This window comes from Tenrec ecaudatus, chromosome 16, assembly GCF_050624435.1.
Source record: "Tenrec ecaudatus isolate mTenEca1 chromosome 16, mTenEca1.hap1, whole genome shotgun sequence".
In the NCBI taxonomy this organism is placed as follows: Eukaryota; Metazoa; Chordata; class Mammalia; order Afrosoricida; family Tenrecidae; genus Tenrec; species Tenrec ecaudatus.
Window position 1 is genome coordinate 29,923,483 of NC_134545.1, and position 16,300 is coordinate 29,939,782.

The following is a 16,300-nucleotide window of genomic DNA, read 5'->3' on the forward strand; positions in this document are numbered from 1 at the left end:
GGCATGGGGGACAGAGGCTCCCAGAGGGGACAATGTGTTCCAGGAAGCACAGTTCTGTGTGGGCTGTCTTTTAGAGCCATATGGCCAAGCCCTGGGCGCCGACCAATCCACTTCTAACAAGGTGAAAATAAAATCTTTCACAAGCTTAATCTACAGAACATGCTTTCCTTGGATGTGTGAATTGGCAATCACCTGGCCTAAGAGACTGGAAGTTCTGGAGGACAAAGAAAAAAGTGTCAGGGTTTTGTAGTAGCAAAAATATAGGAAACTGCGATGACAGGCAAGAACTGGTTGACCTGGGTTTAAATAACTCCTTTCTTTTTGTTAAAAATAGGAAATGAGTGATTATTAACAAGTAGCAGCTTGCCCTCTGCAGCCCTGACTGGTTTCTGTTGTTAGGTGCCCCCGCAGCGCTTGGGGCTCCCTCAGAGCCAGGGGTTCCTGCAGCTCCTCCAGGTCACAGGCCCTCCCTGCCTAGTGCTCCCAGACTCACAGGTCACCCCGACCTAAAGGTGGCTGGGCCAGGCACCTAATCCTCACAAGCAGGCGGCGGTTTACACTAAAGACAAAACGACCCAGACCCCAGAGGCCACGTGCATGGCTCAAAGTCATTTGTCACTGGCACAGGTGGGATGTCGCCGGCTCCGTGATACAAGGGCGGTTTGGGGAATGCCAGCGAAGCGGGTTCAAGCCGCCAGAAGCCGCGGGAACCCGACACACATTTGCAGTGACCCAGTCTGCGTGGTCCAGCCAAGAGGTCTTCTCCGCTGAGGCGAGCGGGTGGGGCAGCAGGGCAGAGGGATGAACCGAGGCAGAGTTCCTTTTGGCGGCGCCGCGGAGGGGCGGGGCGAACCTCCTTCTGAGTAACGCAGGGGCGGGGCGAGCCGCGCGGGTGGGCGGACTAGGGGCGGGGCGTACCGTCTTCGGGCGCACGCAAGGGGCGGGGTGAGCCTCGTTCTGGGTAACACAGGGGGCGGGGCGAGCCTCGGGAGTGGGCGGGCTGGGGCGGGGCTTATCGTCTTTGGGCTCACGCAAGGGGCGGGGCGAGCCTCGTTTGGGAGGCCTAGGGGCGGGGCGAGCCTCGGAATGAGCGGCAGGGCCTCGGAGCGCCCCGCGCTCCTGGCTGACGTATAAAGGACGCGACTCGTCGCTGCGGCCGGCCGCGGGCGGGGCTTCGGCGATATGGATCGCTCTCCCGGCGCCTTGGAGGAGCCGGCGGATGGGACCCGGCAGCAGGAGCGACACTATCAGCTTCTGTCGGCGCTGCAGAGCCTGGTCAAGGAATTGCCCAGGTGCGTGGGGCGGGGCGGGGCGGGGCGGGACGGACGGAGCACCCCGGAACCCGCCCGCTCCCAGCGCCCCCTCTTGCCGGCAGCTCCTTCCAGCAGCGCCTGTCCTACACGACGCTCAGCGACCTGGCCTTGGCGCTCCTCGACGGCACCGTGTTCGAAATCGTGCAGGGGCTGCTGGAGATCCAGCACCTCACCGAGAAGAGCTTGTACAACCAGCGGCTGCGGCTGCAGAACGACCACCGAGGTACGGGGCCGGGCGGCGTCAGGGCTCCACCAGACGGGCGGCGGGGAGCCTTGGGTCCCTGACGCCGCGCGAGAGGCCCGTGAAATTGATAATGCTTTTTATAGTGGCGGCTGAGTTTTGGCATTTATTAAACTTTTTGTTGTGACTGGGTGAAAGTTTGCAGCGGATCAGTTTTCCATTCAACAATTCAGACACATTGCTTCATTGTCATGTCATTGATTGCCCTCCTCACATCACGTACCCCACTTCCTCTGTTACCCATTTCCATTCGTCCGTCCTTCTTCCCTACCCCTTCTGAACTTTGGCCTTTGTGGCAGGTGATGTCTTTTCAGCTCAAGTGACCCACTGTCCTGAGACCAGAAGAACTAGATGGTGCCTGACTTGTGTGAAAAGGAACACAAGAGAGGGTGCTGGGTAGAGTGGGAGGAAAATGTGGAACAAAACTAATTCTGCCCTTGAGGACCAGATTCCTCTCAGGCTCCACATCGAACTTCCCTGTGGCACCTGAGCTATTTCTCCACCAGGGCAACAAATTCAGCCCCAAATCCTGCCTTCTCAGCCCCTCCTGGCATCCCCACTCCTGAGTACCATGACCTTGGGGGCCCTTCTACAAAGACATATGAGGAAGCGTTTTGGGGCATTTCTACTCTGTCCTGTACTCAGACCCACTGCCATGGAGCCAATTCCGACTCATAGTGACCCTATAGGACAGGGGAGAACTCCCCAAGGGTTTTGCGAGGCTTCAAATCTTTACAGGAGTAGACAGCCTCATCTTTCTTCCACAGACTGATTGGAGGGGTTTGAACTGTTGCTCTTGCCGGTAGCAGCCAAAACCCACTCCACCAGGAGGCTCCTTACTCTGTCACTATAAATTGGAAATCACTTGATGGCATACAATAGCAATGTGCTTATGGGGAACATTGGTCTTTAGTTTTTTCTTGTTCTGTTTGGTTTAGATGTCACATTAACTCCTCATAATGGAGTTTAGAATTCTCTATAATTATCTGGAGAAGCTCGTGTACAATTGGAATTTCTTCTGCAAACATTTGGGTGGTTGTTAAAAGAAAGTTTTGAGCTGTACGATGCATACAGTCCGCACATCTGAAGATCACAACTGATTATTCTTGGCCATGCTTAATTTGTACCCTGTATGACCAGGAAAGAATTTTGGTGGCTTTCTGTACTAGAGTCCTTTCTTACTTCCTGGCATGGGAAGGTTTTCTTGTTCTTTCAGTTCCTCAACCCTGGAACTGCCATTTCTCTTCGGCAGCCACGGAGTCGACTCAGTCTATTTAGTGAGTTCACAGGGCAGAGTAGAACGGCCCCGGGGAGTTTCCGAGACTGCACATCTTTATGGGAGCAGACTGCCTCATCTTTCTCCCACTCAGCAACTGGTGGGTTTGAACCACCAACCTTTCAGATAGCAGCTTGATGTGTGACCACCAGGCCTCCTTTGGTTCCTCTAGGCGGGGCAGATTTGAAAGCTCTGGCCTCTCTGCTCCTTGTCATTCACAAGGTTCCAGCCAACTCTGGGCATCCCTGCATGAGCTGATTTAGCCAGTACTTTCGTTTTCTCAGCTTTTCTTGGTTGGGAGTGAGCCCGGAGGCTCTCTTCAAAGCCTTTGGCTGCTTACCTAGTGGAAGCTGGGTTTGACCTGGGACTTGTAGCATTGTTTGCTACAGAGCAAAGCTGCTGCTGCTGTCCTTGTATATTTCCTTACATTTTCTTTCTGAGTTGCAAACATGCTGTGTGCACTGCAAACACAATGTATATACTTTCACCACTGGCTGTCAACTCCAGGCAACCCCTCATCTGAGTACAGTCGGTGATCCCTAGGGACTTAAGTGGCTGTTTTACTGTTAAAGCGGGGAAGATTGGTAGATTGCCAGGCCTTTCTTCCAAGGTACGTCTGGTAGAAGCAAAAGGCAGACCTTTTGGTAGCCATTAAATTACTAAGTATCTTTACCCTTCTTTAGAGGCTGCCTTGAGGGTGGAGCTTGGTTTTAAGCACATTTTATATGCCAACTGCTCTAGTGGAGGGATACCCAGAATGTCAAGAGACAGGACAGGGAGGCAATGGGCCCAGGCAGGAGCTAGGGTGTCTAAAGGAGCAGCTGTGGGTGGAGCCTGTTCCCAGGGACAAGAGGGGTGGGTTCTCATATACTAATAGCTGGGACCTTTCCTGATAGGAGAGAGACCCAGCCATTTAACATTTAGGGGTCTGGAGCTCAGGCACATTTCTGACATTCCGTTTTATGTTGGTGGCTTCTTGTCAACCCTGATACCTTCACTCCTACACAAGTCCCTACTTGACTTGCTTCAGCGGGTCCCAGGATGCAGAGCCACATAGTCACCACACTAAGCTTTATCAACCCGGAAGACCCCAGCTCCCACCTAGCCCAGCTGGGGCGCCCTTCACCTGCCTGTATTTTTAGGCCAGTGAATCACCTTGTCACCTGGGTAGCATCATCTCCATCTGACTGTTGACTTTATCAGACAGTGTGCTTTTCCCGGGACTGTGGGGTCAGGATGCCCACATGCTTCTCAGGACCTGTGCCCATCCTTCTGTTCTGGCTGTGGTGAGAGGGCTGAGAGCTATGGATGGGAGGGGAGGGCGGTAGGGATGTTGGCGCATCAAAGGGCAGCAGAGTCATGTCCCCTGGAGGGATGGCAGCGCCTTCCATCCTACGTCTACCCCATTACTGTCAAATTGATGCTGACTCATTAGGGGCAACTGTAGGAGCGACCAGAGCTGCCTCTGGGTTCCTGAGGTGGATAATCCTTATGGAAGCAGACAGCCGCCTTTTTTGCTCATGGAGCAACTGATGGGCTTGAGCTGCCAGTGTTCTGGGTAGCAGCCCAATGCTTAAGCCACTGTGCCACCAGGCCTCCTTCTACCCCACTGAGGGACCCCTTTTTCCTCATCCTTTGTGCTTGGGATGGGGATCTCTGGACAACCCTGCGTACCTTTGAGTGACTGGACAGGGCACGCTTAGGACTGCTGACCTGAGTCATCCGAGTCCAGGAGTCTCTGGACTGCCGCTTCTTCCCAGCCCCTTGGGCTGTTAAGCCTGGGCTACCACTGACCCCTACCCCAAGAGGGAGCACTCTGGGGGGGGGGCGGGTTGCTGGAGGCCAGTGCCAGCCACTTGGGTGGTGGAGGCTTGAGACACCCACTGAGGCCCCCGTCCATCCCCAGTGCTCAGACAGGCATTGCGGCAGAAGCATGAAGAGGCCCAGCAGACCTGCCGGCCCCACAACCTGCCCGTGCTTCAGGCGGCCCAGCAGCGAGAGCTGGAGGTGAGGGGTGACTGGAGGCCAGGGAGCCCCCAAGTGCATGGGTCTTTCCTGTGGGGCCTGCATTCAGGTCTCCATGGGGGAACGGGGTGGAGCCTGGAGCCCCGCTCTGTGGTTTCCCCAGTCCCTGCCACCTGATCCCCAAGACAGTGTTCCTGGGGCCTTACCCAGAGCAGGCACTGAGGTGGGGCATCATGTGGCAGGTCCCACCCTCCCGCATGCACATCCCAGGTCTAAGGAAAAATGCAGTGATAGGGCTGCCCATCCCCACTTCTATCTCCCTCTGATCGGTAAACCTGGCTCCTGCTAGTGGGAACTAGCAGATTGGACCAGGGGTAGAGGGGGGAAGGGGAGAGGTGCCAACAGGCAGGTGGCCCCTAGAGACATATGTGAGGCAGCAGGGCAGCTGCAGCCAGGGGTGTGGGAGCCTGAGGAAGAGACCCACTGTCAACACCAGGACACTGGCCGCAGCTCCCAGAGGGGAGAGGGAGAACACAGAGGGCTGGCCGCTGTGCAGTCCCTGGCCTGGGTTCAGGGTAGCCTAGGAGCAGGGCAGTGGTTCAGGGGTGATCTCCTGGCTGGTGCAGTGGTGAGCCAAGGAGCCTGGGAAGCCAGTGGCCTTGGTGGGGCAGGGTGGGGTTGAGGGCCCCAGAGCTTCTCTCAGCTGCCCTGGCAGGCAGTGGAGCACCGGATCCGTGAAGAGCAGCGGACAATGGATGAGAAGATCGTCCTAGAGCTGGACCGCAAGGTGGCTGACCAGCAGAGCACACTGGAGAAGGCAGGGGTCGCTGGCTTCTATGTCACCACCAACCCGCAGGTCAGCAATAACACTGGGGGGTGCCCCGGTGGCCGCTGTGAGGGTACTGATGGGATTAGGGGAAGGGGAGACAGCCATCAAGCAGCCTGCCGGACCCAGCCCTCCCCTCTGCATGAACTTGTGCGTGTATTGGGCCAGACCCTACCCTAGAAGCCAGCCACTCTCCTTTCCCAGCACCCTTCTAGGCTGCCTCTTTCCCAAGTCCTTGGGAAAGGCTGCCTCTGAGGGGACCCCCATGTACCCCAGGAGCTGACGCTGCAGATGAACCTGCTAGAGCTCATCCGGAAGCTGCAGCAGAGGGGCTGCCAGGTGGGGAAGGCAGCCCTGTGACCAGGTGGCCCCACAAGTACTCACAACTGCTCAGCCTGGGTCAAGAGGAGCTGGTCTTCCTGGTGTCTGGTCACCTACCCAGAGGGGCTGCACCTGCCACCCTCCATCAAGTGGGTTTTCTGCCCCAGTCTAAGTGGGGTCGTCGAGGGGAGTGAGCCCTGCCCTGTGCTCAGTGTGCTGTGGACCCTGCAGCCCCTCACCTCATGCCCCTGGGCATGCCCCAGCCTGGCCTCAGCAGTAGGCTTCAGACTCAGACTTGCTCAGACCTTGGTGCCTCCACTGGCGGCTGCTGCCACGGAGAAATAAAGCCTCAGTGTGACCTGCCCTTGGTTGATGTGGCAGCTCTGAAGCCTGTGGAGGAGGCAGTTGAAAACTGGGCCTCTACCCCCGCAACCCAACCCAGCCCAGTGACTGCAGAGGCACGCATGGGCCTGAGCTCTCCAGCAAGGGGTACTATGGCTGTAGGGGTGATGGGCCTTGAGGCACAGGAAGGATCCAGTGGGGGGAGAGTGACAGAAGGTGGGCGTGCCCAGGACATAATGAGAGGAGGAGGCATCTGTTCTGGGCCTGACCAGGGAAGGGTCTGTGCTGTTGGCCTGGATTCTGGAAGGGGCAGGAGGTGGCTGGAACTGCACACAGGTGGCACCGGTGGCCCTGTCCCCCACCTACCTATCTCTGCCTGACCTCCAGAGCAAAGGATACTGGGAGGACAGGTCCCAAAGGTGGAGCACCTCAGGCCTAACTGAGCCTTGCCTTCTACACCGACCTCAGAGATGGTCTCAGCCAGTCTGTGGTTTATTACCCAGGCCTGCTTCCTCTGGCCTGGCACTGTCCAGGCCCACAAAGCTCAGGGCATGTAAGGCACACCTGCCAGAATGCAGCCCATTGGTTGTTGGGCACTGCCCCTACCCGAATTCAAGTGTCCCTGCCCAGGGTCACTCTGACCACTCAGCCCGCCTCCAGTCGTTCGCCAAGTTGTGGGTGTACGCAGGAGGGTTGGGGTTAGAAAAGTTGCAGCCCAGAACCTGCCTCCAAATCACGCCTTGGCCTGAGGGTGCTTGAAGAGTCCAGGAGTGAGACAGGCAGTGGTGCTGAGTGGGTCTCCCACAGGCTCTATGCTGGGCGGTAAGAGAGGCTGCCCGTGCTCAGCCTCCGCATCAGCTCCTGCCACAGCAGCTGCCGCTCTCGCTGGGCGCCCTTCATGATGCCGCTGTTCTCCAGGGCCCGGCGAGACAGGTAGGGCAGTACCTCCATCACAGGGCCGTAGGGCACGTACTTGTAGACCGGGTAGCCTGCCTGGCCTGTGCGCAAGGAGACTTCGGCTAAGGCCAGGCCCCATCCCATTCCACCCTGCTGGTCACACCCCCATCCCAGGGATATGCTCACCCAATGGGAAGCTAATCTGGTCACACATGCCCAACAGCTGTCCAAAGTACACCTGGTGTGTAGAGGGATGCAGGTCCAGTTCTTCCATCCTGCCAGAGCGGAGGCCAGATGCTCAGGAGCTGAGGCAGCCCCAAGATACTGCCCACATGGAGAGGCCCCCAAGTCCCTCCTTCCATCACACAGCCCCCAATCTCCAGTTTAGCTGCCTCCCATTGCAGGGTGGGCTTGGGTGTTCTCAGATGTCTTCCCACAACCACCCACCTCCCTGTCCCCAACCAGTGTCACAGTTTCTTCTGGTCCCACCCAAGCCCGCCCAGAGGACTAAGCACCCAAGTACCCTGCCCATCTCAGGCTGTGCAGTGAGCCCTGGTGGCGCACAGGGCTCAGGTGGGGCTGCTCACCAAAGATCCCCGGGTCCTACCCGCATACTGCTAGATGGGAGAGAGGATGGCTTCCCGGGGTAAGGTTTCCAGCCTGAGAAACCCAGAGGCAGTGCTACCTGTTCTACAGGGCACTGTGAGTGGGCGTCAACTCGGTGGCAGTTTTATTTAGTTTGGTTTTCAGACCTCTGTACTAGACGTGCCCCCTGGGGCCCTTTCCCTCAGGAGCAGGCTCTATGAGCAGACCACTCAGGCTAACAGGGCCTTGGGCTGTATCACAGTGAACCCCGAGAAGGAAATCTGGGCAGCTGGTGTTCTGCTCAACAGTATCAGACTGGGCCTGCCAGGATGCTTGCCGACCCTGGCCCCACCAGTGCCCACTCCTCTGTGAGCTAGCTGTAGCCTGTGGCCCTGCCGTCGGCACCCTGCTGGCTGTTAGGGTTTGGCTCAGGCTGTAGGAGCAGAGTCTGCCCTTCCCCGGGGCTTCTGGAACTCTGACCCCCCAGGTTGACCCTCTGCAGTGCAAGCTCCTTGCAAGGTCCCAGAGGGGTTTCCCCTGGAGAGATGGGCCCACCCTCCTCAGAAGCTGGGTGGTGACTAGTGTGAACAGCCATCCTGGGGTCAGACAGAGGGCTGAGGCAGCTGGGCAATGAGGAAGAGTAGCGTGAGCTTGGGGCCACCCAGAGGAGAGAGCCTGGGTGCAGCCTCTGAGGATGTCGCCGCAGGGAGATTTTGGCAGTCAGCAGCCAGGCGCTTCCCGGACAACTTTGTCAAGAGTGATAAAGAAGAAACGAGTAGCAGATGACTTACTTTGGCCTTAAGGTTTTTCTTATGCCTGAACTAAGGCTTGTCTATAAAAGGCCTAACCCCCCATGGCCACAGCCAATTTATTTTTTTCTGCTAAGAAAGGGTCAGCAAAACCACAATTGCCGATGCAGTGAAACAAAATGTTGCTTTCCCATTGCTCAGTTGGTCCCAGTCACAGTGACCCTACAGGACCGGTGGTGCTGCTTCTGAGTGACCAACACTCTCCATCTGCTCTTTCTCCCACTGGCCTTTTAGATAATGCCCCAACACTTAACCTGCTGTGCCACCAGGGCTCTCCAAAAACTCAAGCTCATGCTGTCAAGCCACTTTCGACTCAGTCACCCAACATGACAGTAGAAGCTTCCCTGTGCATTTCCAGGGCTGTCAGTCTTTACAGGCACATGCAGCCTCATTTTTCTCCTGAGGAGCACCAGGTGATTTTGAACTGCTGACCGAATTGAAATCTCAAAAAGGTCTGCTGCAGCAGATGTGTGTGTGTTCAACGCATACGTCCTGGACCCGCAGAAAAATGGCTGGGGGAGGAGCACATGTACCTGTCGAGCGTGAAGCGAACGGTGTCTTCATTGTGAGATGCCACCATCACCTTGGCCTTGGCATTGTGCTTGAGCTCTTCCAGGACGAAGTCGAGGCACCTGGGGAGATTCCTGGGTAAGCTGGGTCTGCTGCCCTCAGAGAGGCTCTCGAAAACATCAGGGCAGAGAGATGGGCTGGTTGTCACTCCTCGGTGACAGAAGCTAGCAAGAGGGACAGCCAGCCAGGAGAAATTAAGCCATCTTGAGGACTGGGCAGTCCCAAAGGCCGACAGAGCAACTGCCCCCAAAGTGCAAGGAAAGGCTCCGAGCAGCTGAGGTGTCTGGTTCTGAACTTTGTTCCACAAGGGTGTAGATAGAGACCGGCTGCAACTGCTGGAAGTGTGTCCTGCTGTGTGGTGCCCCAGGGTCAGCGTGCGCCCATACCCTGCAGGGAGACCAGAAGCCAAGGCCTCTGTTACTGAGTAGGTTCTCGGTGACCCCATAGAAGGCTGAGACCATCCAGCTCGACAGCTTCATGTTCCTCCTGGTAGCTTTGAGTCGCTGACTTTCTGGTCAGCCCCAGGCCTGACCCACTGTGCCACATGGGTAGAACACGTTTACAAGAGCTCCCTGGAGGCCAGCCCGAGCTCCGCGGGGAAGGTCAGCAGTTCGACACCTTCCGTTGCTCCTCAGGAAAAGAGGCGGCTTTCTACTCCCATAAACCCACAGGGGCAGTTGTACCCTGTCCTACAGGGTCACCTCGATGACCATGAGTTAGGGGGCCAGCCGAGCCCTAACCTAGTTCCCAGCTGCGAAACAGCACCACAGAGCAACGGCTAAGCAGGCCGTTCACCCCATGTGGACTCAGGCGAACCAGGTCCCTGGAGGCTGTGGGTGCCGCCATCAAGGAGAAAAATCGGGAGCGTGCGTGTCACCCCGATTGGGTTATGACAATGTGTGTGAACTGTTGGACGTCAACCTGATCTGTGCCATCAACCGTCACCTAATTCACAATAAAAAGTTGTTTTTCTTTTTTGAAGACAATTATTAAAAAATAAGGTTATAAAAAATATTTTTACAACCAAGGAAAACTATGAAGCAGTTCTACTTTGTCATAAGGCGTCACTATGAGTCTGAACCAATCTGGCAGAAGCTAACAGCAGCAAATGTGAGTAGGGTGCAGGACCAGGTTGTGTGGGGTCTCGTGGGTGGCTGTGGGGACGGGCCTGACTCGACTGCACCTAGCAACCAGAACAATAGCTATTAGCTTAGGCTCCTGATGGCAAGGACTGTGTCTGTTTAATCCCAGAGTCCAACCCAGTGCTGGCTTCAGTGGGTAAGTGCTCCTTCCATCATGACAAGTGTGGGGGTGGGGATTATCAGGCCTCCAAATGAAAATAAATAGCATTTCCCTACAGAATGTCTTGAGGCCCTGGTGTGTGCCTAGATGGTTTCTGGTACCAGGACGCTGCCAGGAGAAAGCCAGGTGCACTTTCTGGCAAGCAGCAGGAGCAGGCTGTGGGTCACCTCTGTTCTGTTCAAGGGCTATTCCAAGTTCAAAACCCTGAATGGTGCTGAACATGGAGACCAAGAGAGACAAAAGCTGGGAAGTCCCGGCTCTGGCTGTAGACTGCACGCCTGCAGGTTGCTTGCCCAGTGGGAGCTCCTGACCACGACTGGTCCTGCCCCTGAGGTTTTCAAACTCCCTCCCTGGAAAAGCCTCACCTGTGGCAGACCAAGTGCCCAGACTCCCGAGGCAGCATACCTGTGGTACATGGCATTGGTGGCCTCATATGTGGGGTTGATGGGGTCCTTGTAACCGATCTCGGCAGCCCGGGTACGTTCCTGGGCCATGTAAGCTCCCCGGACCAGCTTGGCTCCAAAACACCAACCCTCACGGCGAGCCAGCTCCACGTCCAGGGTCACGTTGTCGTAAGCGTCCTGCCAGGGCCAGTAAAAAGTCCCAGGGAGCCAGGCTGGGCCAAGCCGTGCCGGAAACCCCTACCCTAGAGCCTGCTCTCTCTGGAGCCTCCCCAGGCCCAGTGGGGCGTCACGCGTACCTGGAGGTAGCACTGGTAGGTGTTGAAGATGAGTGGCTGCTCCCGGTTAAACTTGCGCTGCATCTCCAGCGTCAGGCGGCTGATGGCGGGCTGGAAATAAGTCTGCTCGGCATCCACCATCAGCCGCACGCCCACCTTGGTGGCTTTCTGAGAGGCACAGGGGGTGACAGTGCATGAGCCAAGCTCCCCCCTCCTCCCCAACCCAGCCACCCCAAGTGGAGATGACCACTGCCCAGCCTGTTGGGCCGGCATAGGACCTTGGCCAGGATATCCATCCTCTGCAGCATCCTCGTCATCTGCTGCTCCTCCTCCTCTGTGAAGCGGGACAGCAGTGGCTCCAGCTGTCCTGTCTGGAGGTACACAGCACCCTCACACCACGTGCTGAGCACCCCCAGGGTCTGGTCTCCAGGCCCAGCAGTGCCGCCGCCTCCCCACTCTCCCATCATGCCGAGCATAGAACAGACTGGCTGCAGGGGTACAGGGACAAGCCCCTGCACACGGCGCCATGCACAGGAGGGGATGCTGTGCATCAAGGCAGTTGCTGTCCAGATCCACCCAGGGCCTCTGAGCACTGGGAAGGCTCTTCTACTTCCACTGGTCCCAAATTCCAGCTTCTGCCCTCCCGCTAGGCCAGCAGTCTCCTTGGAGGGCACATCCCTGCCCACTGCCACCACCCCCATACATTTTTACCATAGTAGCCCTGCTGGCCTCAGACTGTGCCAGGCCTGTTCAGCACCCTCTTGGCATCCTCAGCTCTTACTACAAGAGCCAAGCCCTCTACTGTTAGACTGGTGGCACCTCCCCCTGGGCTATCTGTGTGAAAGTGCTCCCCAGGGACCCGCCTGGCACTCTTACATTGCCCACCCTGCAGTGTCCCAACCAGGAGCGTGTCCTCCCAACGACTCCCAGAGGGTGGAGAAACCACACTTCAGGTTGTTCAGCTGCTCCCAACAAAGGGGCTACAGGAGGGGTGCCTGCCCAGTCAGCTCAGCTGGGAGTAACCTATGGCTGTGGACGTGGGATGCCAGGCTGCAGGGCCTCCCAGGAGCCACGTGGGTGCAGTCAGCCAGCACGCAGAGGCAGAGCCCTGCACTCCAAGTGCCCCACTGTGCTCCCAGTCTGACCTCTGCGGACTGCCTTTGGTTCTCTACGGCCTTGCCCCACAGGTTTGTCCCTGGCTATGTCCTTAACTCTCCAAAGGATGGTCACCTCATCCAGCAGTGGCCTCAGGTCAGGTGGAACCTCATGTCCCTTCCCTTGAATGCAAGCGGTCTTAACAAATGGCTTTTAACAAATGGGATTTCTCAGAGTTGACACTGACTCCTAAGCCTAGGTTAGAAAAGGTGGCATAACTTCGGCCTGCTTCTCTCTGAGCTTCGCTCACCATGAGCACCCAGCTACCAACATCCCAATCTGAGAGCCAACATTGTGGGAACCAGAAAGATTTGTCCCGAGTTGTCTCCCGCAAGTATATTCCAAACCTAGCTGTTTGCTACACATGATAAATGACTATACTTGGAGGTCAATGAAACTAGGTTATTCTCCCTGAGGGTTACCAGTCATCTAGAGCAATCAGACTGGATAGTCTGTCCCACCCTAAGTAGGGCCCACTCCCTTCTGATAAGGATAGTAGTAGATTGTTTCCCTGATATTGAATCTAGAGTCTGCCTTCTTGTCACATGTATACCCCTTGTCCCTCCCCTTCCTATTATGTGCACACCCCTAGCGCGTGCCTTCTATGACTTTACTATCATCTTTACATATCACTGCCGTACAACTGAGCCTCCTGAACCTGCGATTAGTGTGGGGAGTTGGCTGCCTCCACACAACATCAACTACTAAACGTGCAAGTGTGGGGGCCTCCAGATGACCCTCACCCCAGTTGCCATCTGAAGGCTCTTCCAGCAGAAGAACCTTCCGGCGGAGCCCCATCAACCCAGCACCATAAAGAGTGATCACGTAAGGGTGGCTGTTATTACAGACCACTGAGATTTGGGGTGATCACAGTGATTAAACACTATCCTAGGAAGGGCCTCCCGGATTGCCAACTCACCTTGGCAAAATCCCCTTGTGGCACTCCAAACACTTGTGTATTAAAAAATTATCTTCTGTCCCCCCCCCCCCCCAGGATCACAGCTCAGTGGAGCTGGTGGGAACAGTGACCCAGGCAACGGAAGAAGAGAAATCAAAGTGGGAGTCTTACCTCCAGGTTTGGGACCACCAAGTGCTTAGAGAGCTTGGTTCTGCCATCAATGAGGCTGCTCCAGTCCAGCAGGTCCACAGTGCTGAGGTGAGAAGCCACTGTCAGCCATGGGCATGGTGTCTAGTTCTGGCCCCCAAATCTGCCCTGTCCCCTCAAAGAGCACCCTGGACTCACAGCAAAATCTATGTCCATTTTCAAAGACAAGTGATCTGTCAGCATTGCATTTCAAATGAAACTAACGGGCACCATGCATCACTGCTACAAGCAGAATGGTGGCGGTAAGCACATGGCTGGGCCAGTGTGCAGGAGGGGGATAAGACAAGGACACAGCTAGTCACTCTGGCACTGTAGAGGAGACCAAGGAGATGGCAGTGGAGCCAAGGAAGAGTGTGGCCACGAATGCCACACCGTGGCACATGCCACACTGCTAACCCTGCTGTACTGCCCTGAACTCAGTTCCCTGATTCAACTATGGGGACCCGGTGGAGGGGCAGGTCCAGGCCACCTCAGCCTGCCATCTCAGGAAACCTGCTGGGGCCAGGAACTCCTCCTGCCCAGACTCCCTCTTGGCTACTCCAACAGGTCGTCACCCCCGCCCCTACCAGGCCTGTGCTCTCCAGGACGGGGGCCAGAGTTGGGCACGTAGGTAGTCATGGCTGACCTGGTCTGCAAGCGGCACACATCCTCTTACCAGCCAGGACCTTCACTTACCCAGACACCCCAAGGGTCTCAGCTGTGAACCAGTCTTTGATCTCAGTTTTGCTTCTGATGCCCATCTTTGCCACACTTTCCTGAAGAATTGAGAAGCCGTCCATCCGTGATACCTAGCCCGACTCACTAGCATCTCCTGCGCCCTCCTCCTCCCCTGGCTTGCGATGGTAAATCTGACTCCCCAACACAGGCAGTGAAGATGGGGCTTGTTGGTTATAAAAGGAGTCAAAGTAAAATCGAAACAGGCTTAATTTCTTTGTGACACATAAGGTAGTTTGGAACACACAATCGAAAAAGATGGGGCTGTGCTTCTATCCAGGGTGGATCAGGTCTAGTCAGTCAACTGCCCACTCCTGTCACTCCAACTCCCATCATACTTTCCTCCTTCAGGGCTACCACCCTTCAGCTCTGCTCCCAGTCCCTCCCCCTGGCAGCTCAGCGTGACGCCCCTACCTGTCGGTGAGCCCAGCAGATGGAGGCAATCGGGCAGATTGTAGGCTCCTGAACAGCCGCACCCTGAATCTGACTGCCTGGCCCCTCCCCCCAGAGAGCCTGGAAAGGGCTCTGGCCCCCTAGCCACACCTACCTGCAAGGCTACCACCTCCAGCTTCATGTCTTTGGCCGCCAGCCCCGCCTTTCCTTGGTCAGCAGCCATTTGGTGGAAGAACTGTCGCCACTTGGTCAGCACCTCTGAGAACTGCAGCTGCAAGGGCAGGCCTGAGCCCCTCGGGTACACACGCCCAGCCCTCAACCCCGGGGCTCCCAAGGCCAAGGCAAGGGGCAGCCCAAGCACTTTCATTTCGCGCTAATGCAGCTGCAAGTTCGTGCTGGTAGAAGGTTCTAGCACTTACCAGAAACTGGGGTCTCCCCAGGGCCGTGAGTTTGATGGCTGAGAAGCCGTCATTGCTGGCTCCGCCTGTTAGAAGCCACAGAAAGAGGCATGAGGACTCCTGAAGAGGTGGGCAGGGACCTGGACACCAGGGAGGGTGAGGCAGGAGGTAGGGGACCTAAGCCTGCACCTGTGGAGGCTAGTGGCCCCACAACTTGGCCTTCCACTCAGATCGCAGCCCCAGAAATGCATGCACGTGGGCACACCTGGGCGCTCAGGAGACTGTTTGCTGAGATGGGACAGCCACATAGTCAGGGTCTGTTGTCTCGCAGGTACACGAAGATGGGCAGTCGGCTAGGTCAAAGAGTCCAGGCCTCAGTTTCCCCTCCTACACCACCAGCACTCCCCTGGCTGCATGTGTATGCCGCATGCTGAGCCCGGCTTGAGTGCAGCGAGCTCTGGGGGCACCCCTCAGGAGCCCTCCCGGGCCCTTTGCTTCTGGGTACCCTCCTTGTCATTGGCCCCAGACAGGAAGGCACAGAGCTGAGTCTGGCACAGCTGAGGTGCCCGCCACCTCAGTGGAGACAAGCTGGCATGGCCAGAGTGCCCACTGCCCCAGTGGCCAGGACTCCCCCACTGCTTCTCTGGGAACACGCTGCTGCCCTTTCTTTCGATACTCGGGAAGTTGGGGGAGGCACAGTGCCCATGAAGGGGAGTAGGGCTGGCCAAGTCTGCCCACTGGGGTTTGGCTGGTTTCTGGAGCCCAGAGAGGCCCTCAGGCTCTGGCAAACTGCTGGCTCCCTGGAGGCTTGGGGTGTCTCTGGGAGCTGGGCTCCATGCTGAGCATCCGGCCCTTAGGAAGTCCCCACATGCACTCCCTGGGCCAGAGAACCTTGGCCCATTGGCAGCCTTCCTGTCGGGTACCACACTCTTGCTGACCAGGTGAGGGACCCAGAGCAGAGGCGGGGAACCCAACACCCAAGTCCTCTGAGGCCACCTCTAGAACTGCCTGGCAGGGCTGCCCCTCCCCACTTGTAGGGGACAGGCCAGCTGCTTGGTTCGGTCAGCAAGGACTGTGACAGCACCTGAAGCCTCGATGCAGCGCAGGAACGTCTCCATGTGGCCATCACACTTGGCTTCATTGGCATAGAAGTAGGTACGGGCACTAATGACGCCATCCCTGCGGTCCCCAAAGGCCCGGTGGGCCTGGTACTGCTTCTCCCGCTTACTCAGACCTGCAAAAACAAACAAGCATGCACCTCGGCTGCAGGCCCTGTCCCCACTACACTGACCTGCCACATTCCCCCTGATAGTCCTGAGACCCACCCTGCTGGTCAGCTCTGTGCCCTATGCCCTGCAAGGGTCCTGTGCCAAGCACCGTGTATCATGCATGAAGCACCATGTGCCCTG

At 56.9% G+C, this 16,300-nt stretch overlaps 2 protein-coding genes across 3 annotated transcripts in view; one reads left to right on the forward strand and one right to left on the reverse strand.

The window, feature by feature from the left end:
• Positions 1–1,133: 1,133 nt before the first annotated feature.
• Positions 1,134–6,306, forward strand: DGCR6L (DiGeorge syndrome critical region gene 6 like). 2 transcript variants are annotated; one of them, XM_075533883.1, is made up of 5 exons: positions 1,134–1,292; positions 1,376–1,536; positions 4,737–4,837; positions 5,499–5,651; positions 5,898–6,306. In XM_075533883.1, the coding sequence occupies exons 1-5, from the start codon at positions 1,183–1,185 to the stop codon at positions 5,979–5,981; spliced, it is 609 nt and encodes a 202-aa protein (XP_075389998.1). In that variant the 5' UTR covers positions 1,134–1,182; the 3' UTR covers positions 5,982–6,306. The 2 variants fall into 2 exon arrangements, with proteins under 2 accessions (XP_075389998.1, XP_075389999.1); XM_075533884.1 differs by having other exon boundaries at positions 1,136–1,292; positions 5,511–5,651.
• A 449-nt stretch (positions 6,307–6,755) lies between these two features.
• PRODH (proline dehydrogenase 1) overlaps positions 6,756–16,300 on the reverse strand; it is a 31,068-nt gene continuing 21,523 nt past the window's right edge. Inside the window, exons 4-14 of the mRNA XM_075533882.1 lie at positions 15,976–16,125; positions 14,913–14,977; positions 14,648–14,764; positions 14,062–14,141; positions 13,351–13,432; positions 11,405–11,497; positions 11,148–11,294; positions 10,853–11,028; positions 9,109–9,207; positions 7,368–7,456; positions 6,756–7,282 (exon numbers count right to left, since the gene is read on the reverse strand). Coding sequence (XP_075389997.1) covers positions 7,095–7,282; positions 7,368–7,456; positions 9,109–9,207; positions 10,853–11,028; positions 11,148–11,294; positions 11,405–11,497; positions 13,351–13,432; positions 14,062–14,141; positions 14,648–14,764; positions 14,913–14,977; positions 15,976–16,125 — 1,286 coding nt within the window. The 3' untranslated portion in view covers positions 6,756–7,094. The remainder of the gene's footprint in view (positions 7,283–7,367; positions 7,457–9,108; positions 9,208–10,852; positions 11,029–11,147; positions 11,295–11,404; positions 11,498–13,350; positions 13,433–14,061; positions 14,142–14,647; positions 14,765–14,912; positions 14,978–15,975; positions 16,126–16,300) is intronic.

Excerpts from the sequence above, each read along its gene's own strand:
- DGCR6L (XM_075533883.1), top strand. The coding sequence starts at position 1,183 with ATGGATCGCTCTCCCGGCGCCTTGGAGGAGCCGGCGGATGGGACCCGG. Across the intron at positions 1,293-1,375 it reads CTGGTCAAGGAATTGCCCAG|CTCCTTCCAGCAGCGCCTGT; the intron begins GTGCGTGGGGCG and ends TCTTGCCGGCAG. Across the intron at positions 1,537-4,736 it reads GCTGCAGAACGACCACCGAG|TGCTCAGACAGGCATTGCGG; the intron begins GTACGGGGCCGG and ends GTCCATCCCCAG.